General features: G+C 30.9%; 1 protein-coding gene across 3 annotated transcripts in view; it reads left to right on the top strand.

Moving 5' to 3' along the window:
- LOC130900481 (semaphorin-2A) overlaps nt 1-24049 on the top strand; it is a 1226238-nt gene extending 1202189 nt beyond the window's left edge. Inside the window, exons 7-14 of one of the 3 annotated variants that reach the window (XM_057811123.1) lie at nt 2621-2851; nt 6676-6834; nt 6925-7179; nt 10378-10651; nt 12593-12856; nt 12984-13155; nt 13630-13741; nt 20610-24049. In XM_057811123.1, the coding sequence (XP_057667106.1) occupies nt 2621-2851; nt 6676-6834; nt 6925-7179; nt 10378-10651; nt 12593-12856; nt 12984-13155; nt 13630-13701 (1427 nt within the window). In that variant the 3' untranslated portion in view covers nt 13702-13741; nt 20610-24049. Of the gene's footprint in view, nt 1-2620; nt 2852-6675; nt 6835-6924; nt 7180-10377; nt 10652-12592; nt 12857-12983; nt 13156-13629 lie in introns of all 3 variants that reach the window. The other 2 variants (XM_057811122.1, XM_057811124.1) reach the window with 2 other exon arrangements.
- The last annotated feature ends 2791 nt before the right edge of the window (nt 24050-26840 follow it).

The following is a 26840-nucleotide window of genomic DNA, read 5'->3' as shown; positions in this document are numbered from 1 at the left end:
TATGTGCTATATTCATCGCTTTTGATATAGTACTTTAAGGAGTTTGTTCTCCAGTTATTATCTCATTTTGATACAAATAGAACTCTTGTTCCTCTTAATGTCCTCTATATCCTCCCTATATCCTTCCCTAGTTTTTGTGAGATTTTTCATCTTCTTGGTTTTTATTTTGATTTGCTGTTCTGTTTATTTTTTTGGCTTCGATTGAAAATGTTTCTTTTCTATTCATTTGTTACCCGTTACTTTGAGTGCGATAAAAGCCTAGGCTGCAGCTGTACCCTGTAATCTTTCTTTGAAAAAATTAGTTCTACTTATTTCGACTATGAATAAATTTTAAACTTTAATTTTGAATATTGATAAAGTTTTGACTACTGACATACAGATGGCGCGACCATTTTCAAATCCATATGAAGTACCAACTTTCAAAAGACTATTTGTAAAAATTTCGATTAATCACAAAAAAGTGTCAACCATTGAAGTGAAGCTACTTTTTTTATATTCAAAATAATAGATTCAAAACAATTTCGTGTGAGAATTTAAACGTATTCGTACAGACACCGATGATGGTGAACGTTCTGGTCATCCTTTTGTGGTGGTTACTCCAGAAAACATCAAAAAGTCCACAAATTGGTTATATCTAATCGTAAATTGAAATTGTATGAGATATCTTAGGTCACAAAGATATTAGAAGGCAGTTTTTTTACAATTATGCATGAGCATTTGACCATGAGAAAGCTGTTTTAAAAATGGGGCCGCGTTTACTCTCAGTAACAACATGTTGATGATTCAGAGCAGTGTTTGGCCATGTTTACACGTATGTCGATATGTGACAATAGGTGAAACATGGATTTATCACTTCACTCCGGATTCAAAACGATCATCATCTGAGTGGACTGCAGCCGGTGAACCACCTGCGAAGCGTCCAAAGGCACAACAGTCAATTGTGAAGGTTAGACAATCAATAGCGAATACTGCATTGAGTTGTTTGATCGTATTATACTTTGAATTGCTTCCTCATCCACCCTATAGTCCAAATCTAGCCCCCAGAAACCACTGGCTATTCGCTGATCTCAAAAAATGCTCGCCGGTAAGAAATTCAGCTCAAATGAAGAAGTAATTGCTGAAACTGAAACTTATTTTCAAGTAAAAGATAAACACTTCTACATACACGGCATCGAAAAGTTAGAAAAGCGTTGGAATGATTGTATTGCTCTCGAAGAAGATTACATTGATGAATAAAATTGGTTTTTGACAAAAAATGTCTTAGTCACACGACTTATTGAGTGATATTTTATTGGACAATGGAATTTATTATATGCTTAAGTCATTTTCTTTGAATTAATGCTAAGGCTTTATTGCAGTTATCATATCTACACTTTTGCTCTAAACTATTTATATATTTTTGAATGAACAGATCTCAACCATGTGTCACTTTCTCACAACCAGGGCCTGAATCAACGATTAAAAAATTCCTGAAGAAATTGTATATGATGTTTAATCTTTTTAATATCATTTGAATTGTAAAAAACTATATTCAACATACGATCTAATTGAACAATAGATACGGTGTCGTAGATTCATTTATCAACTGAGCTCAATAACAAGAGACAAACATCCCATTTTTCCTATTAGAAAGTTGGCTCAAAATTGTCGCTTCATTTTACGGTACATTTACATAGATATTATTTCCTGTTACCCGTATTTTATTCTTAGAAGTAAAAATCGATGTTATTCAACGTGTTTTCCGAGCGTCTTTCTTATTTATGTAAATTATTTGGAATAGCAACTTAATAAAAATGTAAATTGAAACCAAATTAGTATATTTGTACTTGCCATAACATTAGTATTACTTTGGAAACAAATAAAATTCCAACATAGAAAATTGAAGACTGCAGAGCAAAAAATACGTTCTAGTTCTATATAAATCAGAAGGCGTCAATTTTATTTAATAAAAAATGGCAAAATACGTCGCGTATCCTATAAGAGGAAGGACTTTTTATTTAAATTTATATCCTCGTTGTTATTGTTATAACGTTATTCCGTTCTCTCTCAATTTTGAAATTAAAACACTTATCTGCATTTTTTAAATCTCATATAAAAACTGATCCCACTACCTATATAACTATACAGTCGAGCTTTAAAAGCAATTTGTACATTGTATAACATATTTATTCACATTCATTGGCGTAAATGATCTATAAATTCGGGTCGAGTGGCATTAACATAAAAAAATTTAGTCAATTAATTGAAACACCATCGAAGCGAAGCTTCTGCTACATTATTATCGTGTTATATAAAATTCGTGTTACTTTACAGTCAACAGATTCTCTCAGAGATATCTGTATTGTTTGAATATAAAACTTTTTTTCTGCCCTGATTCTGGATTATCGTTCAGTCGTTCACCCATCAATTCTCAAAACTGTGAAATAATAGTCGAAATCGTCTTCGTCTAGTTTTGAGATTAATTTCATTTTGTAAGGATGGAACTAGTGTTTATTTTCTCAAAACACATCATTAAGATTCTACAATTTCCATAAATTATACATTATAAATCGATATTGTGTTCGCACGCAGTGTCTGGGAATATACTTTTATACAAAGTGAATTTTTTTTTCCATTTCAGAACCGAACTTCGTTGGATCTTTCGATATCGGGGAATATGTTTTATTCTTCTTCAGAGAAACCGCCGTGGAATACATCAATTGCGGCAAAAGCGTTTACTCTAGGGTCGCTAGAGTCTGCAAAAAGGATACAGGAGGAAAGAATATCTTATCGCAGAACTGGGCCACTTATCTCAAAGCTAGACTTAACTGTTCTATTCCAGGAGAATTTCCGTTTTATTTCAATGAAATCCGTAAGTATTAAATTTTGTTGTTTGTCTCGACTTCGAACAACAATGCAATATTTTTTTGGCGAATTAGTTGCCAAGTCAATTGCGTACTTAGGAACTATTTCATGATAAATGTATAATTATTTCATTTTATGTTTGTAATCATCATCAAGTAATTTTCCTCCTAGTCATTCAATTTTTATCAGTATCTGTGCTGTACAGCCAAAACCCAAATAAGAAAATGGGACCGGAAAGTAATATCCCTTTTTTTCAATCAATAATGTAATCACTTACGTTAGCAACAACATTTCGCCATCCTAGTGTCCAATAGAAATCACTTGGTTTTCAAGTGAAAATCTCGAGTTGGCATTTTGGACATAATCCAAAATTTTTGTCAATAAGAAAAGTAGTAGTACAGTAGTAGGACAGTAGTACTTATTACCCTAATTCAATTATTTCGATGAAGATTCGCATTAACAATTTGTCATTTTCGGGTAGGAAACATCTGGGATATAAAACAGCTTTCGCAGTACTTTGCGGTGATTCATTTGCAGAGAGCAACTGCCTTTTGTATTATGTAAACCCATTTTTTCTTCTCAATGTAATCAAAAATTTATGATGTCTGTATGATGCCGTTGGAGCAATACGTTCATGCAGCAACGGTTGGCTTTGGGTATGATATGGAGAACCCAAAAACCTGCTTTGCTTATTTTTCCAATCTGCTGCAAATGTTCTTGGATAGTCGATCAAGGTTTATGAAGGGTATTTGAGAATTCTAGATTGATTATCTTCAATTAATTTGCCTCCAATTCTGCTCTTAGCATAATCGATAATAGTTAGAGAGATCAATAATGCCGGATCTGAACTTAGAGAGAGAACCATATTTGGCGTTTACGAAGTCTGCTGCACTTCAAAAAGCATCGCAAATGTTTTTGGTCACATCTGATGCATTACTACCTTAGGAAACTCAAATAGCATACAATACTGGATGCGCTTTTCTGATATTTAGTTGAGTATTTTTCCCTAAATTGTAAATTGTTTGCTTTGCCTAGCAACGACGTTACTTTTTGGCACCCCTAATATTTCCATTGAACCCCAGTCAAACATTTTAAATATAAAAATTTAAAGAATTCATGGAATACTTTTTTACCAAAACATTAACAAACCCAACGAACATATTTTATTTTAAATGATATTGATAGATGCTTAATTCCCAACTTAAAGTCAAATGACCTTCTCTCTAACACTGTGAAAATATTATGAGTTGTCTTGGTAACTACCTCCAGTTCTTTTTTTTGGTACATGACCAGAATTTTTCAATTGGTTTCATTGGAGAAATATTGAATAAATATATAAAAAATTATATAAAACGTTACATGTATCCACGTCATTCGATTTAAAAGTAGTGGTTGCTGGATAAAACACTATTTGTCTTCTTTCCATAGGCTGATTTTTTTATTATATAAATACACCAGTCGCATGGGAAAAGTATTTATTGTTTCTCGAAATAATTTCCACCACCCTACACTTCCACATGCGTAAAAATATTGAAGCGGTGTCGGTATGTGGATACCACGACCATATAGGGGATCTGGTCTCATAATTTCAACGCTCTAAATTATTGTGGTGAACAAACTTTGGCATACTAACGAGTTGTAATTGTTTGATTTTGTTTATCAAGTACAAAAGCGTCTTTTTTTTATTTTTTGCAAATACCCATACTTTTGCTTTGTAATTAGAGCTTGGTTTATTCAGCAATAATTAAAAATTACCACTAAACTAACAAATTAAATTACTAGTTCAAATACTGATATGGTACTTGTAGTTCATGCAGAAAATTAACAGTAAATTTAAATTAAAATAAAACAAAGAGTTCGCCAACTTTTGACTTCATAGTTGAATTCCTTAATTTTGTGAAGTTATGAGCAAAGAATACGTTAGGTCAGTCTGTATTTGTGGTTTTGTACTATTAAAAACATCCTTATTCTTTGGTTATGGAAATGTTATTACGATTTTGCGCCGATTACCGCCATGGTGTTTTATTCATAACACTGATATCAAAAAATAGGAAAAAGCATTATCTAAAAGTCATATCCGTAAGACGATGGAAGACATTATCAGAAGCTTTCCAGAATTGTATGAAGCATAGGACCCTTACAGGGAATTTCTATAGGTTGACCAGTAATTTATAATTATCCTTGATTCACTGCATAAATAAAAAAATTACTACCAAGTTAGTTAAGTATAGTGTTTATAGCTTTAATTGGTTCATAGAAAAATATAACCATGTGAAGTCACTTGTAATGATTTATTGTTCAGCACTCTGACTATCTGATTCAAAGTTTTACAACATTTTTTGTTTTGTACCAAAGTACTACTGCGACCTGTCGTATATTGGTGGATTCGTGGGGCTCGATATAATACTTCCGATATATTTTTCGAGAATCTTCAATGTTAATTCTAACTGCTTATAATTGATTTTTACTTATAGCTTCTTTCACAAGTCAAAGTTTTGTTTCATTAACGACACTGACAGTCGGTCTGACCGAGGATCTTCATATAAATTAAATAGATATGAATGAAATTTAAATACCACACCGAATCTTAACTGAATCCTGACCAAACGCATCAAGTCCTCAAACTTTATAGCTGATATTCCGCAACGAAAGTTGTAAAAAATAATGGCGCGGTAACTATACACAGAGTGTTGTGAGCTTCCGATTATATCGATTTATAGGACAAATAAAAGTATTATCATATATAATTTCTGTATTCAATCTTGAATTATCCTAAAATGTATTAGAGTGTTTTGCGAATTCTCATAAGTATTTCCATTTTTCAATTAACATTTCATATGACAGTCTCCAATTTTTAATGAGAAAGATCCCATCTGGCAGCTCGTTTGAAACGTTTTTAAAGTGAATTTTAAAACGGACACACAATTTGAACTTTGCAATTCCACTTTAGACAATTAAACTTTGATTCCGAACATTATAAAATAAGTGGATTTTGGCGTTCGAATTTAATAAAAAATGAGAATTCGTCTGATAGTGTTGTTAATCATTAATAGTAAATTTTGTGTTCGATTAAATTTTTAAGTTATCTCCCAAAAACGTATTTTCGGATAATTTTTATTTATTTAGTTGTTACTTCCAGTTTTTTTACAATTTTGTTGAACTTGAATTAGCACACTTTTTATGTAGGTATCAATTTTGCATCAATTATTACTATTTACTCTAAAAATTCCTCCGCTCTTCGAATTACAGAAAATGTAATATGGTCACGCATTTATTATAAACTTTTCAAATTTGAAATTCTCATTGTATTTGAACAAATGCTTATTTAAAATAGAGAACATAGAAGGGAAAATTATACCTTATAAATAATATTCTCTTAGTGGTCAGCATCTCGCCGTTGGCGTTCCTAAATCCTCGCACTCTGATTTTCGAAAACTCACTGATACATTGCGCAGAGTATGTAAACCTTGATTGAAGTACTGTTCTTAGTTTATTTACGTATTTACTCAATATTCAAGAAAACCCAATAAAATAAATCAGCTGGAGATAGGTCAGATAGCTTTCAAAATAATGTTATTGAGGTTAAGAAAAGCTAGTAATATTTCCATATATTCCGCAAAGTTAAAAATTACTGATTAGCTACGTGCACTTTCAGTCCCACTATGTAACATAAAGGTGGTTGGTGTTTTGATTTCAGATTTTTTTACTTCAAATTATACAAATTTAAATGAAAGTGAGTTTCTTTCTCCGAGAATAAAATATTAACGACAGAGATTTTCTTAAAATAATCTTCTCGTTTTGTAATCCAATTCAATCTTAATAATTTTCCAGAGAGTATCTACAAAGTTCCTGGCGATAACAATAGATTTTATGGCACCTTTACTACATCAACAAATGGACTAATGGGTTCTGCCATTTGTTCATTTAGCCTTTCGGACATCCAAGCGGCTTTTAATGGCAAATTCAAAGAACAGGCTACATCTTCTTCTGGTAAATACAATCATATTATTTTATTTAATACAATTAAAATAATTCTAGTTTGTCGTATTGATTGGGTCTAATGAATTTCCTATTTTTTAGCATGGTTACCTGTTTTATCCGGTAGAGTTCCCGAACCACGACCAGGAGTTTGTGTGAATGATACGGAAACTCTTCCAGACACTGTATTGAATTTCATCCGCAGTCACCCACTAATGGATTCTGCAGTTATGCATGAGAACGAAAAACCTGTATTCTTCAAAAGGGATATTTTCTTCACGAGATTGGTCGTTGACAAGATTAAGGTAGATATTGGAGGTGCTGTTTTGGACTATACCGTTTATTACGCAGGAACAAGTAAGTATATCTCTTTTGGATCCTAATTAGATATAAAGAATTGTAAGGCGTGAATGTAAATCACTACTTTGAAAACGAAAATGTTGAGGGCTAATTAAGGATCAATTTTTAATCAAACTTTTATTTTATTTTCAATCGAAAACTTTGGAAGGTAATTCATGAGTATGTATTTTGAAATATGTACTATGTACAACTTTCCGTTACTGTTAATCCAAATGATAGCAAGGTAATAACAAATACATTGTTGCTTAAGTCCTGAAGAAGAATACTTTCAATTTTTCTGATTTGAATACTGTTAAAATGGGCAAAATTATTCTATTCCTTGATTATAATTGAATTGTGTTTCAATATTAATACTATCTAAATCATAAGTAATGTTATACAGTGTGTAAATGAAGTAACAAACCTGCTAATATTTCGATTTTTGTTAGGTTTGGAAAAAAATCAAAAGGTTATTTCAATAATACCAATAATTCGCATAAGTCGATTAGAAGTGTACAGGTTGTATGTTGTAAACAATATATATTTTCAAATTTTCTTGATCTATTTAATAAAAATTGAAGCGCCAAGACCGCAAAAGTCCTCATTCAACAGTTCCAAATATCGTCTTCTCTCTTCCATCTAGGTCTATCGCCTGTTGCTTTTTCAATAACTTTCCTCATCCTGGCTCTCGTTTGCCACTCCACTTACTTCGTGGTCGACCTCTCTCAATGTTCCATATGGAGATTTATCCCTTGCTATAATTACCAGTCTATCGTCCATCATTCGAGATCCGCCTAAGAATTTTCATTTCTGTGCTCTCCAAGAGTTCTTTCGTTTTTGATGTTTCTGCCTTTGTTTCTGATGTAAATATTAATATAGGTCTGATTATTGTTTTTTTCTTGTCTTAGGTGTTTGTTTCGCCATACTAAGTTCTGAGTACCTCATTTGCTCTAGGTTCTTATTCTTATACCTCGTCTTATATATCTCCATATCTGGTTATGTAACGGGAAGTCTAAATTCTATCTAATGGGCTCTTTTGATCTTGTCATCCATATAGTTTTTTTAGCCGAAATAGTTATATTATGCTGCTTTCCTGTGAAATTAAAGGTAAAGATAAAGATAAAAATTTTAAATAGAAAACCCCAAACTTTGATGTCTGGTATATTCCAAGTTATCATCGAATATGGGGATGTTTTTAAAAAGACGCCGCGATGTCCAGCAAGAAGTCGAATGATGTAATTCAAAAGATATCTGGAAAATAAATTTTGAGACCGAAATGTTGATGAACTTAAAGAAACTGTGGCCTCTTGTATAAGAACTGGATTCATGTGGTAAGGCACAACGCAAGAACTATTGAACGGTATTGTTACTTTACACCGATTTAGAGGTAATTTGGCATTTGGAACGCGGGTTCCTCTGAGATACATCCACGATAAGGGAAATGGACGTAACAGTTCAAAGAAGAGCAGCAGTGGTGACAGTTCCACAGAGACTATAGAATAGAATATGATGGAAAACTGTGAAGAAGATGCTTGCATGAAAACCAGTGGAGACCTGGTTTTGAGGAGATGACGGTGTTGTTAATAAAAAAGGCATGACAGTTCCAGGAGTCGTTTCTTTGACACAGTTCAAGAGATTTTCAAACCCAAAGATTCTTCCATAAATAATAAGATGGTCTACCTAACCAAATATGTCACACTGTATTCTGGCGTTACAAATTACATAACATTAACTCACTTTATAGTAAAATGTGAACAAACAACATAATAATAGATAATGTGGTTTCTTATAAAACTCTCTTTAGTTAACTGAATTGTGAAAGGCTTCTTAGGTTGTAAATAAATTATAAGCCCATTATAATAAACAAACCCCAAAATAAAAGCGAAGCAATATGTCAACTCAAAGTAGATCGTTCTGTTACTTGTTAAAGAGTCCTTGCTCCAAGCCTGATATGACTGTAGAGGTTTTCTGGACATTTATCTGATAAGGTCCTGTTCGGTAATGCTGGAATCGGTCAAAACCAAGTGTCGTATTAATGTCGGAGTTTGGTCGGTTGTGTATTATAATTTCAGTAGGATTATTTCCAAAGAACTTGATACTCCAGATTAACCTTAGAAGCAGTTACATGAAGAAAACGACGTTGATAGAAGTTGACATAAGTAATCAAATTTTTGAAAAACGTTAAAAGTCTGGGTAAAACGTTATAAACTTTAATGAATGAAAACAACAGTTGAAATGCTTGTGTATTGTATTACTTCTAATTCAAATACGACAATTTTATGAATAGACTCTAATTGTTATTAGTGGTAGATGTTTATTGTAATTAGGTACTTTTAAAATTCAACTCTGGTTACCGAACAGGAAAAAACAACGATACTCGAATATGGAGGTTATGGAGATGGTAAGAAGTTATAGTTGAGGTACCTCCCTTATTTAATGGTACTGCAGTTTGTAGGAATGTGAAACTTTTTGAAAAAGTGGGTTCAAATAAAAATCTTACTAAAAGTGGGCGAACAAAGACCGTAACTAATGATGAGTAATCTTTGAAAGCTATGCAAAGTTTTGTAGAAAACCCTTGTACATCGATTCAATGCATTAAATTCCTAAGAAAAGAAGAAGCTTCATCTTTATACAGTTATAGACAGCAGAATAAAAGCCGTGGAAGTCAGAATCCGCCAAGAAGTGTGTGACAACTCATCAGTCGACATTAGTAGCACTGAAAACGGAAGACACTCGAGCATCGTTACAAGAATTATCTGAAGATGATCATAACGGTGGAATCAAATTTTGAGAAATCATAATGCAAAAAGTAGATGTAGACACACAACTTCCAAGAAAGATAGTTTTCTCCTATGAATACAAAGTTATCTTAAATGTAACAATTAATCTTCACAATTGTATATATTTCTTGTAAACTTACCAGAACTAGAAATGTTAGCAAGATACGTTATGGTACGAACACATTGTATCTACTTTGTGTATAGTAAAGATCCATAATAGAAAGCCATCCTTTAAGTCTAATCCTTGATTTTTATCTATTTCATAATGTCTATTACTAACAATTTCTCAAAAAAACTAACATATTTTTTTGCATACCTTTCAACTTCAATATTCAAGTCATACTTTATCTACTAGTGCTGTGTAACTTATGATAAACATACATAATACATAAATTTTAGGTAAATATTACATATTAAATTATATTTTGTTCAACAGATGATGGTAGGGTACACAAAATCGTGGAATGGACCAGAGACCAGGATTCTTCGTCGATCCTTCTAGACGTTTTCGACGTAACTCCTGGAGAGCCAATTCAAGTAATGGAATTATCAAAGTCACACAAAGCTCTCTATGTAGCATCCGATTTTAGAGTTAAGCAAGTCGATTTGGTGATGTGTAACAGAAGATACGATAATTGCTTAAGATGTGTACATGATCCATACTGTGGATGGGATAAGGATTTAAATGTTTGTAAACCGTATTCTCCGGGGTGAGTTTTTCCTACTATTTTTTTTCAAATCACCATGTATTGGTGTCATCTTTTTGGAAACATGGATGCCTTAAATCCCTAAAGTATTAAAACAATAACAACGAGAGATGTGATTTCTCTCATGAAGTACCTCTTTATATTTTTAATTGCTAGAAATTGTGTATGACAAAACGTTTAATTTGTCACATTAGTAAACTATTTAATGTTGTGTATCAATTTTCAATGAAAGATAAAATTTCTCCCTACTCTCACTTGAGGCTAGCTAAGAGTATATCATTTAAGAAAAACTATACTTTAAAGCTACCATTTAAAAATTACAAGTGTATTGCAGATGGAATCATTGACTCATCGTCGAAAAAAAAGTGAAAAATATTTAATTTACGGAATTAGTTTTTACTTGGGTGTTTATAAAATCATAGGATATTATTATCCACATATGTTTTTCTGTCTAGCAATAAACTGCAACAGAAGGCAGAAGAAAATCCATTACATAAACCATAATAACTCATTTGACAATCATACAGTATGTACTCACAATACATGTCATTGGTACATTCCAAGAATAATTTGTTGGTAGGTACCATAACATATAAAACTGAACCAAATACAATAACGAACTTTGTGAAGGCACTGAAAAGATTTTAATCAGTATGCATCACAAATGTCAATCTAAAGTATTGAAGAAATAAATAGGTCTTCATATGTACAATAACCTCTCCTAGCCTCTGAAAAACAGTAAAAGTAACAGAAAAAGTGTTATTTTTCCATGTTTCCTTCATATTGTTAAGATGTTTTAGAAGAGAAGAAAAAATACCTCTTATCTGATTAATTGAATAACAAAAAATAATTGTTCCATTTCAAACTTAAGAAAATGTATAAAATACCCAGATTTTCAGAGGTATTCTGTATATTTTAAAATTTTTACTGTAGTTTCCGATATTTTATGTTAAAACATGTGTTTTACATTGTCGATAGCAGATTCTCATTAGAGGTAGACTAAATTTGAGAAGTAGTCCAATTGGCGAAAATCATGTGTCACTAGATGGCGTTGAATTTGGCTTCTAAAAACAATACAATCTGTAAAGGTGTTTGATGATGTTCAATTTTTTATGTGTTTTTAGTGATTTTGCTAGAATTTTCTTTATTTTTGTGATTTCCGTTATTTCCTAAACGTATTTGTGTGGTTAGAACAAAAAGAATCGATCTGAAAATGACGAAAATTGAAGTAATCCTTCTAAACATCATGGAATATATTGGAGTCACAAGCAGACCACTCAAAGAAGGTGGAGCGGTTTTTAAATCAGGACATATAGGACTATATAGCCATAGAAGGAAGAAAATTGCAAGAATCATTAAAAGTCGAACCTCCCAGCCTCATGAGATAACAATTAATTTGAATAATGTTGTTAAAGATTGGAAATGCATTTGTTCATGTAAATACGGAAGGAAGAGAAGAGAGAATATCTACACGAAACTACCAAAAAAGTAGACCAGAGTCTTATTGGCCACTAGAATAAGATTTTAACAACTAGTACATTTGTAAGACTATAACTTTTACCACATTTTTATTGTTTTTAAACTGTACCTTGTGGTTATGTGGTTCTTTTTATATTATAAAAGCGCTTTTAACAGCTATATGATTTTATTATTTAGACTAAAATTTCAAATAATACTTTCTATTGTTCATAAATCAACAAAATTTATTCGTATTCTGGCTTTGTTGTTCACCTCTATTAAAGTATGAAAGAAAATTAACAGATGTCGCTCACTTCGTAGTTTTCACGAATAATTTAGACTATAATTAATAATTTATTGAATCTTTAAATTCAAAATTCATGTTATACTGAAAAATTGATTGGGCAAGTTATAGTTCTTGATTTAATAAACTTGAAACTATCATACTTGTTTGTTAACAAATATATAGAGAGTATTTTTTTACAGTCTGTTGCAAGATGTATCTAACAGCACCCATGATGTTTGCGATAGTAGTGTAGTGAAGAAGAAAATGGTGGTTACTTGGGGACAAAGCCTGCACTTGGGCTGCTTCCTCAAAATGCCAGCAGTTCTTTCTTCTCAAACTATAACTTGGTATCATTATTCCAAAGAAAAAGGACGTTACAAGATCCAATATCGACCTGACAAATACGTTGAAACCTCTGAACATGGCTTAGTAATAATTGCAGTTACTGAATCTGACGCTGGAAGGTAAATATCTATTAGAATAAATAGATTTGATTGAATGCATCCAATAGATAGTTTGTTTTGGAATGTACATAAAAACATATATGTGTAAAAAATTTCATTATCAATACTTGGAAAAAACGTCTTTCAGGTACGACTGCTGGATGGGTGCCTCATTGTTATGTTCATTTAATGTGACTGTTGATGCTCATCGGTGTTCACCGCCTGCCAAAAGTAATGATTATCAAAAGATCTATTCAGATTGGTGTCATGAGTTTGAAAAATATAAGTCTGCCATGAAAACATGGGAAAAGAAACAAGCGGTAAGTAAACATTACAAAATTGATTGAGATTTTTAGCTAGTTATGAAGCAAGAAAGTGTATATACTATAGTTTAATGTTTGGCCGTGTTAATAAATGAAAATATATATTGAATTAACAGATATACCAACATTTGTATACCAGCTTGTACTTTGAAATCACTATAAAAAGTAGCCTACGCAATATTAATATTATAAGATATTCAGTAATTCAATAGTCTCAATATATGGGAATCATCAAAAACAAAATTATTCATGCCTCAGCAACATTCAGCAACATATGGATGTACTATCATCTCCAATGACATTACATTAAAAAAAAAATAGAAAAATAATTGTGTTTCAATAATATAATGGATTAACCACATATTGTCTTTCTATTTGTTAAAAATGTCTATATGCGGAATAAGAATAAATTAGATATAATAGATAGATATACACTATTTATTTCATTATTGTTTCATTTTTATTTTTCAGCAATGTTCAACACGTCAAAACGCTAGCAACCAGAACAGCCATCCAAACGAAATCTACCGACCGTTGGTGTGATAGCTCATCGAACGCGGGCCATTGGCACTTACATATTTAGGTATTCCTCTTTATTGGACTCTCGTTTTATTCGTGTAAATATTTCACTTCTTTCGAGAGACAAAACTACGGCCGATTGTATATTCAAAGCAATCGGCGGAAGTGCCCTCTTTTTGTGATTGATGGAAGACATCTTAACCGTTTTCTCCCGATAGTGCTTGAATTTTTATGCTTTTTGTCTTATTTTAATATATATGTATGACACGCCGTAACCGATTTACAGTGTGTTTAAGTCGTTTCTCAAATACATTATTTATATTTGTTCAAAGGGCTTAAAAATTTATAAAAATAAATTATGATATATAAAAACACTATGGGGATTTACTGTTGGCATGTTTCATTCCAAATTTTAAACTTCTTACATAAAAAATGAAATTTACTACATAAATTATTTTCGATAATAATTATTGTATTCCCTAATGAAGACTTCCACAAATATTGAAACTGAGTAGATAGATAAATAATATCAGTTGAATTTCTATAGATGTTTGCAATATAAAGTTCTTTATGTACAGATGTTGATTTTAGTCAGGTTCATGTTCTTCCAATTTCTACATTTATATTCAATTTAAAACTTCATTGGAAATGAAGCTCATGTCTTTTAGTTTATGGTGATGAAGAAAATTTGTGTAAATATCGAAATATGTCGGGCATAGTAATATTAATTTGAAGCTTGCATTGTCTTATGTTTCCTTATTTTTCTATATTATCTAATATGCTCCTTCCAGATTTTCTTGTAAATTTGATTTTCTTTTTATTACAAATAACTAAATTTGTCGACTAATTATATATCCCAGTACTTTGGGTTATTTTTGAAATATTGGATTTGTTTTATTATCAATTTTATATAAACTTGATCTTTATGGCTGTTGAGAAAAAATTTGAGTCTTATTTTTTAAATAGGTAGAATATATGTCATCTGCTTTAAGTGTAATTATAATATAATATATATATATATATATATATATATATATATATATATATAATATAAATACATTGAATATGTCATTAAAATATGTTCCGTCAACCGGGGTGAAGTTGGACAATTTTTAGCGTTTTTGGCAAATAAATTTTTTATCGTAACTTCCAAAATTTTGAAAAAAATCAGTAAGATAGTTCCATAATTACCCAACGCAAATGTCACATTAAATATTTGATAGTATTAATCAGTTTTTATTTTTTATTTTTTAAATTTTGTCCAACTTCAACCGCATTTTGGGGCGGGATTGGACAAGCCTTGTTTAATGGCTTAAACGTCAATTTTCCACCTTCTAATGATGGAGTTGGACACAGGACATATTTTTAAAAAGGTTTTTGATTAGATTTGCCATTATTCAGTACAAATAATAATATCCAACGGTGATAAATGAACAAATGTTTTATTAATAAAAAAATTATTCAAAAAATTAAAACAAAATTAAAAAACGTAACAATACTTCTGAAAATAACAGTACAAAAATAAAAATCACTTCTAAATTCTTAAGAAGGCTTTTAAGAAGGGCTTAACCGATGCTATCATAATCTAATGCTTCAGTAAATTGAATGCGTTCTCTTCGTAAATCAATGGGTTTTTTCAGAATATAGAAAATTTCTTTTTGTGTAACCTCGGCAGAGTCTTCGACATTGGGGTATACAAAAAAATTACCCATTTTCTCCGAATATTTTTTTCTTAGGAATGTCACGAAATATGTGTTTTCTTCAACGTTAATGATCTTGCCCACAAAATTGAGATGTCTTTTTTGTGCGACGAACCGCACAAGAACGTATTGCCCTATACTGAAACGTGTTGTGGGACTAGGAATGGAAGGTTCAGTAAGCGTATTTGGTTGTATATCATAATCGTTTTCGTTATCAGTCTCGTCATTGTTGCTACTTTCATTAATACTTTCATCTTCTGAAGAATTTTCTTTTTCAATCCGGTTCAGTTCTCCTGATTCTATTAAATCTTCTCCGTCACTGTCTCCAGGTTAAGTTACACTTCGTCCTGGCAATATATTTAGTCTTTTACCTCTTGGTTTTCTGGTTTTGTTTGGTGGAGGTGTTAGATTTTCTTTTATTAAATCGACAAAACTTTGAGACCAAGCATCAGTGTCATTACCAGTGTCACTTTTGTAGTCGGGGAGTTTTTTTAACCCCCTCTCTCTATCCAGTGGATATATTCCAGCAGATGCGAATCCCGCTGTATATTGTCCTTTGACCGTAAGCCCAGTTTTTCGAAAGTCTCGTGTAATAAACGCGGAAAATCGCTTTTTTGAAAAACTCCTCTATTGGATGATTTCCAACGTCGTAAAACAGCTCTCCACTCGCCTTTTAGTGGTCTGAAGAACGCAACATCAAGTGGCTGGCAGAGGTGAGTTGAATTTGGTGGTAATAATATAAAATGAATATCATTTTTTCTGCACTTTTTTATGACATATGACGATATATGACTAGACATGTTGTCACCGATTAAAACTTTTTTGCCTTCAAATTTTGACAAATACGGCAAAGCCACTTTTAGGAACCAGTCTTCAAAACAAAACTGGTCGAACCAGCCACTTTTGCTGCGATTGTACACTGCACCGGGAGGACCATTTTCGATCCATGTAGGGTACAAATGCTGAGCTTTGTAAACAATATATGGTGGAAGAATTTTCCCGGAAGCAGATCCAGCTACCATAACAGACACACTGGTTTTGGAACTATCCATTACAATGTCACAGTGTTTACTTCCTCTTTTTGTGACAACCCTGATCTTTCCAGGGTCGTCTGAAAAATTTGTCTCGTCGTAGTTAACTATTTGTTCACAAGGGACATTTTCCAGGGCTACTTGCAGTTCATCAAAGTATGCATTAACGACTTCTGACGTCACTTCGGCTCGAGCTCTTTTGATATTACTGGCCAATCTCACACTCAATTCAGCATGCCGTTGTAAAAAAAGTTTGGCCCATTCCACTCCAGGTAGATTATTTTTAAAAATAGAAACAGTTGTTCCTTGTCTATCTAAATAATGCTTCACTAGTTTTCTTATGTCAATAATTTGTAAAGGAAAATTCCATTTTGCTGCTGTTGAAATCCCGTCGGCTAATGTGTTCTCCTGTTATTCACTTAAAGCTGTTTGCCCACCATATCGTTGAGTGCATTTAATGCCTTTAACATGATTATATAACGTAGATTTTGGAACGCTAAACATTTCGGCGGCCGCTCTTAGAGTCATTTTTCTTTTTTTTTTTACAGCTTCCACAGCCTTAACCATCGATTCAGGTTTATAATTTTGGTAAGGCTTTGTTCCAAGCGGTCTTTTATACTTGCGCACCATTGTCCAACTTCACCCTGTAAGAGGTACATTTTTCCATAGTACGGCCCTGTTTCTCAATCAACGTTAAAAATGTGACCTTCAACACTTATTGTTGGTTAAATACATATCAAAGACTTTGCTGATAAAATTTCATGCATGAACTATTACAGAATAATTTTCCCCAGCAGTTTTAAAACAAGTGTTTTAAAATTGACAAATTTTATAACAATATTTCAGAATTTTTTTTTTCATAACTTACCGAATGCGTCCACACATAACCACGTTCTTACAAAGCCTGATGTGTATGGTTAACGCTGCAACCAATCACGCAACGAGACATTGTATCTCTTTGATTGCCTAGATATATATATTTTAAATAGGTCCTTTGTCCAACTTGACCATAAAAGTCCAACTTAACCCCGGGTGACGGTACCTACATAAATGAGACAACGCCTTTGATTCGCCATGTAAAACTGAACTAATGAAATCACATTTTCATATTATTTCTATCAACTTGAAGGAATTAGAAAAATGTGAACCAGTCTTAAAATTATAAATAGTTAATCACAGTATTATTTTTTACAATTTTAACTTCATTAATTATTTGGGGAATATATCAGTTTGAATATCATCATATCGCACAATAGAATAGGTTTCTCATAAACTTACTAGCCCTTTTACCAACAAATATAATTTTGAAATTTGATTAAATATTTATACAGTGTGCTGTGACTAATGCATAAACGGTGAAAACGGTTGTTTGGAATCTTGTTATTTATAAGTAATAATTAAATTGTTTTCAAAATATTTTCTAGTACATTTTATTTAGATCAATTTTATCACCAATCCAGTGAAATAACGTACTTGCCACTTTTTAGAAGATATCTTAAGATAAGTTTCCGATTTTTAATGTCTAATTCAGGTTCTATGAAAGAAATGTTAAAATATGGAAATATATAAATCAAAACAAAATTGGATGCTTTTGATTTTGTTACTTTCTCAGATTCGTATGCTCCCGGTCTATACCATAGAAGTTGCAGAACACTGTATATGTGAAAATTTATTTCTGAGAAACGACATTAATTTAATATGATTTTAATAAAAAATTCATCTTTGTACTGGACTGGTCTTGAAACATAGCATTATTTAAATGAATTTTAATAACGCCCATATGGATATTTTAGTCGATGTGTAATGATGAAAAAATAGTAATTTTACACATTCATAATGGCCAATATTTCTATATCGATAAGTTTATTCATTTTGGCCTCAGAAATTATTTCATCAAGATTTCATTCGGTCCGCTAACAATATTAATTATTAAATTTAGTTTAATAACTAAGTGCATTTATTGTCAATTTTCCTATTCATGAACATCAGAACATTATCACAAATAAAAAATGTGTAAAATAAGTAAAAAATCATATGTAAACTAAAAAAAAATAGAATTGTTATCCTCTTCATCAGTCGAGTCGTTATAATGTATGAAATCTTCTGAATCTGAGCTGTTTGATATTGATATATTCAGCCTTTTTATTTGCTGTTCCTGAAGACTTTGTTTTTAATTTTTTTTTACTTTCTTTGTGAATGATTCTTCTAAGTTTTTCTAGGATGGATGTAGATGTTATTAGACTAGTTTTGCCTTTCATTTTATTAGAATTTGCATCATAATTGGAAGAGCTTGATGGTATTGAATAAACTTCTTTTGGAAAGACAAGAAAATCACCTTTTTCAGACTTGTCCTTGGTAGAATCTGATTATGCTGCAGGAATAGCAATAGATTTCTTGAACATAGGAAGGTCCAGAGCTTCAGTTCGCTTATTTTCATTATTAGTTCTTTCCTTTAAAAGCGGATTTTGTTCTTCTTCCAAAAAGTCGGTGAAGACATTTTTGTTGTTTTTCTAAAGGAATTGATTGAAACTTCCATTGTTGCAGCCCGAGTATAAGCTTTTCCATATAGTGAGCAAATTTTTTGTGTGTCACAACTTTTCCTGGGTTATTTTTTAAATAAGTCTCTATTTCTTGAACGTAATAGGTTTTTAATGGTGACATGAAACCCACATCAAATGCAAGTGCAACTTATGTGTAGCGTGTGTGTGGTAAGCACACAGTTGAATCATAATTCTCTACGGCCATGTGTATGATTTCTATGTTTCTTGTGTGGGAATAGTGACCATCCAGCACTAACAAAATTGGATCATCTTTGGTTGGCTTAGTAAATTTAATGTGAAATGTGAAAACCACTGTGTAAAAATATCGGTCTGAATCCATCTAGATTTGAATAATCTGAGTGGAGAAAAAATTTTTCCATCTCCTTTTCAAATATTTCGAAAAATTGGGCTTCGTTTTCGGCGTTAAATCGTTTAATCTCGCAACTGATGTTGAATGTGGTTTTTGTACCAATAACTGTCGGTGTTTGGTTAAAAACCCTTGAAGACATTTTTTACCCGCGGACTCCTTTCTATTACTAAAAAGATGCTTTAAACCATTTATAATTGACAATTTAAAAACCACATATTTGACATCTCTATGAAGACCAAAATACTTTCTTTCCATTTCAATGCAGTAATCGGTCAGCTGTTTCTCCAAAACCTCAGGTAAAGCTTGTTTTCTACTCAGAGATACTTTTACAAGATCCTGTGCACTCACGTTGCCTTTCACATATTGTTCATTGGTTCATAAAATAACAAAATTGCTAAGAAAAGAGAAACAAGTAGAATGAGAGAGCTTTTATCTAGTCCATTTCAAAATAAATGCACCATATGGCATACATGACAGTATATTAAACTAGACTATACCTTTTGGAACATTGACTGTTTTGGAGGTGCCTTCTTACGGCATGAACAGCGCTAATCATGGAATTTTTATCCCACTGTTTCCTTTTTTTCTTATTTTCAGTCATCTGCAAAAATGACTTAAAAATTGTTGAAAAATTAAAAACGCTACGAATATGAGATATCTCATATTATGATCCTCGTTATATATCATATTAGAAATTTTATGAATAAATTATTTTCCACATTATTTTTCCAAACTACACAAGTTTTATGCGTTTTATTTATTTAAGACAATAAACCAACTTTCACACCACAAATTAACTAAGTGACACCTATTAATTTTCTCATCTTTTTAACAAAAAAATCACTTCAAAGGGAACACTAATATGTGTATTCCACAAATGCATGCTGTCGCTAGATGGCGACTTTAAGTTTCTTTCCTCTATAGTAAGTCACTTGCTGCAAATATTCACTATTTCCAAGTCCAATACTTTTTGTCAAGAGATAACTTATTCTGTGGGCGAAGAAGTGATAGTAGCTCATACAATATCCGAATTAAAATTATGTTCGGGTCACGTTCATAGTTAAACAACTCAAATTATTTGAATTGTAATACATTTTCCATCATGACAATAGTATCCATCACACTGGAAGTAGATATTGAAAAATCTACAGTATTGGAAATTATACACGTAAAATACACATATTTATTAGAATAAATTACATTTTTTTCATCTACATCGGCGTTTTTATAAATATTGTAGGTCTGTGATATGAGTGTACTGTAATTTAAAAAGAAAATCATATTTTAATAGTTTCATCTTGGAAAAAAAATGGAATGCAAACAATCAGCTGCAAAACTGATAATTCGGACCAAAAAGTGAAAGGACATTTAAAATGGAATTATGGATTAAGTATATTGTAAAATTTAGTACACATTTAAAGCAATACTTTTCAGCTTGCATGTGTTGGTCCCTTATAAAATATATATTATATATACTTAAATAGTGTAAATATGTTTTTCAAAATATAACACAAAAATTTGATCGCTACATTTAATTGAAAAAATTCGATGTTTAAAATGCAAATATATTGTACTCAAGATAAAACACCCGTATCAAATTATTGTGGAATAAAATTGTTTTACCTTTTCAAATTTCCTATTGTTCATTTATGTAACAATATTTAAGCAGACTATATCTTATCTGCTTTTTCAATAACTTGTCGATATCTGCTTAATGTTTAAGGACAATCAATGATGATAAATGGTATTTGGTGACAAGTATTTTGAAAAAAAGAAAACTCTTCATAAAGTCTTAGAACCAATGTTAGAATTCCTCATACAAAAATAGTTTTTATTTAGATAGTACTAGTTTTAATTGTTTTACAAGAGTATACTGAGTTTTAAACATAATATATTTTGTACGTCTAACAATAGAAGTATATTTTGATATTGACATTGGTAATTATAAAATTTTCAGATAATTTCTCTAGATTGGCACTAATTGAATTTCAAAATATACATCTACTATATAAGATTATAGGTATTGATGTTGTTAGTCTTTGTCATAATTTCAACAGTATTGTTTTTAGAATAAAATAGAAGTCCTCTACTAGTTCAGATATATACAAAGAACTGGAATACCGATAGAAACATTTATTTTTATCCTAATGTAAATAATTATGTGACTAACTGTCTTTCTACTGCTTCAGATATTACATATTCATACTGTGTTCCATGTCAATAAATTCGAATAGCAGCAGATAAAGATTTATTGTTAGTTTTCAACCTAAGCGTCATTACTACTGAATTGGGTTGTCACTCAATTGTGTTTTTATTGGAGGTACATTTTCCCACATAGAAGCTTCATCTTTTAAGGACAGTCCCAGATAGAAATCTTCAGATATTATTACTACCATAAAAAGTCCACTCTCACATAATTAGAAATAACCAAATCCTTCTTATAGGATGGTCTGTCATATATTCAACCACATTAGAAGGTGGAGTGATTTCAATTAGGTATGAGATAAAAGTAAATAACAAAAATACAACTGTGAGATTAGAATCAACTACAACAAGGGTTACAATTGTATTGAACACTAGATACATTTAGAAAAAACATAGAATTATATATCAACGTCTATGATAACATCACAAGTAAGAAAGTCAACTTATAAATAAGCCAATAATTATATACATTTGATACGTTTCTATTAGTTCTACTGAACGATAATTCTTTAGTTAGATTCTAGAGGTATTGTGTGAAAATATACAGCACTATTGAAATTATAATAATACAATTCTGTCCCAATTTTATTATAAATTTGGTATTATGTTTTCAAGTATTATTTTTAGAAATAACTGTTCTTGTAAATACCTATGTATAGTTATTTATAATGTTGTATTTTACGCTATGAATTGTAGAAATTACAATAGAAAAAGTTCTCTAGCTCTGCTTAAACTTTTTCATATTAATATATCCATTATTTTAATTGTGTCTATACATTCAAGCTACATAATCTTTTTGTTTGTATTTTTTTAATCATACATATCCTCGAAAAGCGCAATAACTGTTTTTTATTCTATTTACAATTCCATTTTTGATATTACACAGGGTGAAGCTAGATGAGAAAGGAGTGCTACTATTGCTTCATATTATTTGTCTAAATAATGTATAGCATCTTGTGTTAACCAACAACATTTTAAGCAATGTCGCCATCAGACTCTAAAAAATTTTTCAATAGCTATTTTGGCATCTATTTTCTATTTTTGAAATTTGCTTTGATAGGAGCACAGAAATTTCTTTATATCCTATTAAAGGAAAACGATTTTTAAATGTGAAAAAATTATCGGTATCAATTTGAGCTTAGTACAATTATTTAATTTATGTGGAATAGAATACTAAGTAATGAGCGCACAATTAGTTGTAGAGAACTATAAAGATTAATTTTTAATGATCCTGAAATATTGAATGTCAAAGTCAGAGCTGAATCAACAACTTGAGCCTAATGATTCACCCTGTGTAAAGTAATACCATGTTGAAATTTTATATAATTCGGGGTAAATGCTTTTGTAAAAATCTTTTAATTTCAACTGTAGATATTAAGTAATCTTATAACGAATTTAAAAAAATTAGATGTACAATTATACAGAGTGATTCTATATATTTTCAACAGGTAAATTGGTGATTTTATAAGCAAACACACTGTAAGATTGTATAACATCGCTTCTATGAAGTGAACTACTTATATTGTAACGGGTTTATTAAAATGAGAATTTATACTGAAATAATTTACAAGGAAAGCTCATTTACTCCTTTTTAATTTAATTTTTTATTCAAAGTTGGCAACATTGCTTGAAAATATTATCTAATATCTAAGTGATCAAAACAAATGAAAAAATCATGCATCGGACGACTCAAGTCTATTATTTGAGGTATTTATGTTTTTTGTGGAAGTACTGATAGAGAAATTACCACAAATAGTGAAGCAGTTGATTTACATAAAAGAGTGTGATGACAGGACTCCCTGGCCATTTCTAAAATCAAATCTTGGAATATAGATTTATTTAAGAATTCAATTTTTTTACTTTGTTCTCATGCTAGAAACAAATCTCTTACTACCTCTCAAAAACAGAAATGTTTTTGATAACAATAATTACTAATTCATTTCTGGTTTATTTTTTGTCAAAAGATCAAAACATTGTATTCTTCGCATCTTCTGTGAACGTTATTTTCGTTTAAAACAAATGAATTGGGCACTAGTTATATCTTATCAACACTTTATAAGTAAAACATTTTATTATTTTTACACATTAATGTACTGTTAGTAACCACGTCGTTCAACATTTTACCTATAAATGGTGCTAAAATATATAAAGAAATGACATATACCATGTGTTGGTTTTAGCCGTAAAAGTCACAAGCAAATATTACGTTTTTTTAAATATATGAATTAATATTATTATAATATGTCAATACCTACCTAGCAATGGTGCCAACTTTTTTAGTCTATTTCGAGTATTATTTTTATTTTAAGTACTTACTAACAATATTTTCGTTTAGGAATAGTTTATTAATAATCATTATAATTTTTTTTAGGGTAGCTATTATTTTTAGATATTTTTTACAATATTTTGAGGTATATTGATAGTTACGAATATTAAAATCTGACATTCACAAATTGTAAAAATTGTAATGGAAATGTCGCTATTGCTCTGAATTATTATCAATAAAAGATTATATAAAAAATCGTTTGAATTCATTTTCTTCTCCATATTCCTCATAGACTATAGAAAATCGAAAGAATATTTGTGATGGAGAACAATTTATAATACTTGTAATAATAGTATGTGTTTGGGGCTTTCAAAAATCTAATTTTACTTGGTATTATATCAATCAACCAAGTGTGAAAAGTAAGAAAAAAACCGTACTACATTGAATCGAATAATGATAAAAATGAAAAGATTCTTGTCGATCTAGCGAATCAAATGAATTGGGCTTTTTGAAGGTATATAAATTCAGAAATTAGGTTGCATTTTGTTTTATTTAAATTTAACTCATTCTATCTTGTTATTGTATACATAATGCTTGACTCATTCACAAAATAGACCATTAACTCAACTTAGATTATACCATTTATCACCTGGGCGTTATGCCTCTTGATTCCATTAAAAAGTGACTTCGTCCTTGTTTTCTGCTTTTTTCTGATAATTGGTCAGAAAAATTCGAGACATCTGAAATGTTGGTTACCAATGGTTTGGATATAACGTATTTATTTAAAAACTGCTGTTAAATTTTCTAGCAATTCTTCTGAGTGGATTATTTCCTGTTCCAACTAACCCCTCAGCTGTGGAAAGGAGTAGACTAAGACTAATAAATTTATCAACTGTGGATCAAATTTTAATTCATTGCAACAACAAGTAGAGTTTGTTTGTTCCAGAATAATAAATGATTACTGAAAAGAATGAAAATTTGTCTGTAGAGCAAAATACAATCCCAATCGAGAAAAATTGACGTTTTCATTAATAAAAAAATATTATTTTAGAGAGAGAGAAAGAGAGAAAGAGAGAGGAGAGAGAAAGGGAGAGAAAGAGAGAGAAAGAGAGAGAGAGAAATGCTATGTTGTCAAAAAATTGTTACAATTTGTAGACAAAAGCTAAACTAAAAAACAAACATGAAAATAACTAAATTAAGATACAAATAGAATTTAAATGAACATATGTAAACCACAATGAGTTACAAAATTATAGGTAATAATTAGTATATACGCGTAAGTCATATATAAGTCCATAGCAAAAATTAAACCAGTATGCATCATGCCCGGAATTAAATATTATTATTAGAATAGAAGTCGTTTGCAGAGTAGAAGGCTCTATCCAGTAAATATGCCCTCAAATTATTGCGAATTGCGGGAAAAGATGATATAGATTTGATTTCAATTGGCAAGTGATGGTGCATATTTTGCATTCTAAAATATTGAGCCGTTAATTAATTCTGAACGTGGAGTAGGTAGCTAAAGGTCGTGCTCCGTGGATAGCCGTATAACGACCTTTCTAACAACGGATTCAAAGATGAATGAGGAAGAAAGAGTCAGAATTTTCAATCTTTTGAAGAAGTTCCTGCAGTGAGCCCTATATATCGGAGATGCCTCTCAATAAGAGCATAAAAACTGTTAAGGATGAGAATTAGTTCAATTCTTTGGAAACTCAAGGAGGAATTTTTTAGATAAGGCGGCAATATGTAACTCCCATTTCAAAGAATTGTCCACAACAAGTCCTCAGAATTTTACAGATTCATCGACGTAAATGCGTGGTGTTATTTAATAAAAAGGCAGCAATGTATATTTATATGATAAAACTTTAGTTTAGAAACGTTGAAACAGAAAAGATTAGAATCGCGTCACGATTTAATAGTAATTAGGTCACTATATATGGTCCTATGAAGTGCCGTGAGATCAGGGTTGATCTTAAAGAAACTAGTGTCGACTGCAAATAGACATATTTTATTAGTGATGTCTATACAGACAGAAGAAACAAAAAGAACCTGGTACTGAGCCTGGGGCACTCTACATTCTATTGATTTGTAAGAAGATATCATTGTAATAATCCTTGCAAGCTGACTCTGTTGGCAAGGTTTGAGAGGTGTTCCCCTGAAACCATAGTACTGCAATTTGTTAATTAAAATTATGATTTATGTAAGAGACATTGGTATATGAAGTATTATGGAATGTATGAAACTTCAGAAAAATTTGATATAGACACTACAATTGGCATGTTTGTGAGAATTTGAAAATGTATTCTTGTACTGTCTCTTCAATTGAGATTAACTTATCACTGTTGTTTCAAGTGTGAATCGAATACTACAAGTAGGTTAAAGTATAATTATTAAAAGTTATTAGGCCTGCATGTCAGGGACAATTTAATGTCAAGAAATGTTTACATTGGATTTTAATATCTTATGAAAATATTTCTCAAATCTAATGAGATACAAATAAGATTAAACATCTGTTGATCATCAGATTTGAGAGCTGATAAACAACTTGGATCGAATAAAAAATAAAATGTTCTTGGAATAATGCTTATGCTAGACAAAAAGTATGAGGACATTGTAGATCGTATAGTAAAAGCCTGTGAAGAACTTTATCGTTTTCTTCTTGCTACAACTTAACAGATAACAATAATGAGCAGCGAGATATAGCTGTACTTTAGAATGCTCGCAGACTATTGTTATACTCTAAAACTAGATATCCTCTAAGTATGGGAGGAAGCCTAAATATTGTAGTTTAGTAAATGTATTATTATGGAACAGCTGATGTACCGAAAACTTCAAATCGCCATTACTCGAAAATCTGTGAGTGACAGAAAAAAGAGGAAATATAATCAAAATTAAGATAAGGAGTACGAGAAGAATCATTTAATTTTAATTCTACAATTTTTATTTCTGATAGACAAGCTTTACATTTGTAGTCTGTTTAAAAGTATTATATAATAATTGATTTTTTTACCAGTATGAAATTCCTTTTTTGTCATAATATTGTATCTTATA

The sequence above is a fragment of the Diorhabda carinulata genome, chromosome X (assembly GCF_026250575.1).
Source record: "Diorhabda carinulata isolate Delta chromosome X, icDioCari1.1, whole genome shotgun sequence".
Taxonomy (NCBI): Eukaryota; Metazoa; Arthropoda; class Insecta; order Coleoptera; family Chrysomelidae; genus Diorhabda; species Diorhabda carinulata.
This window is presented reverse-complemented; position numbering and strand designations above follow the sequence as displayed.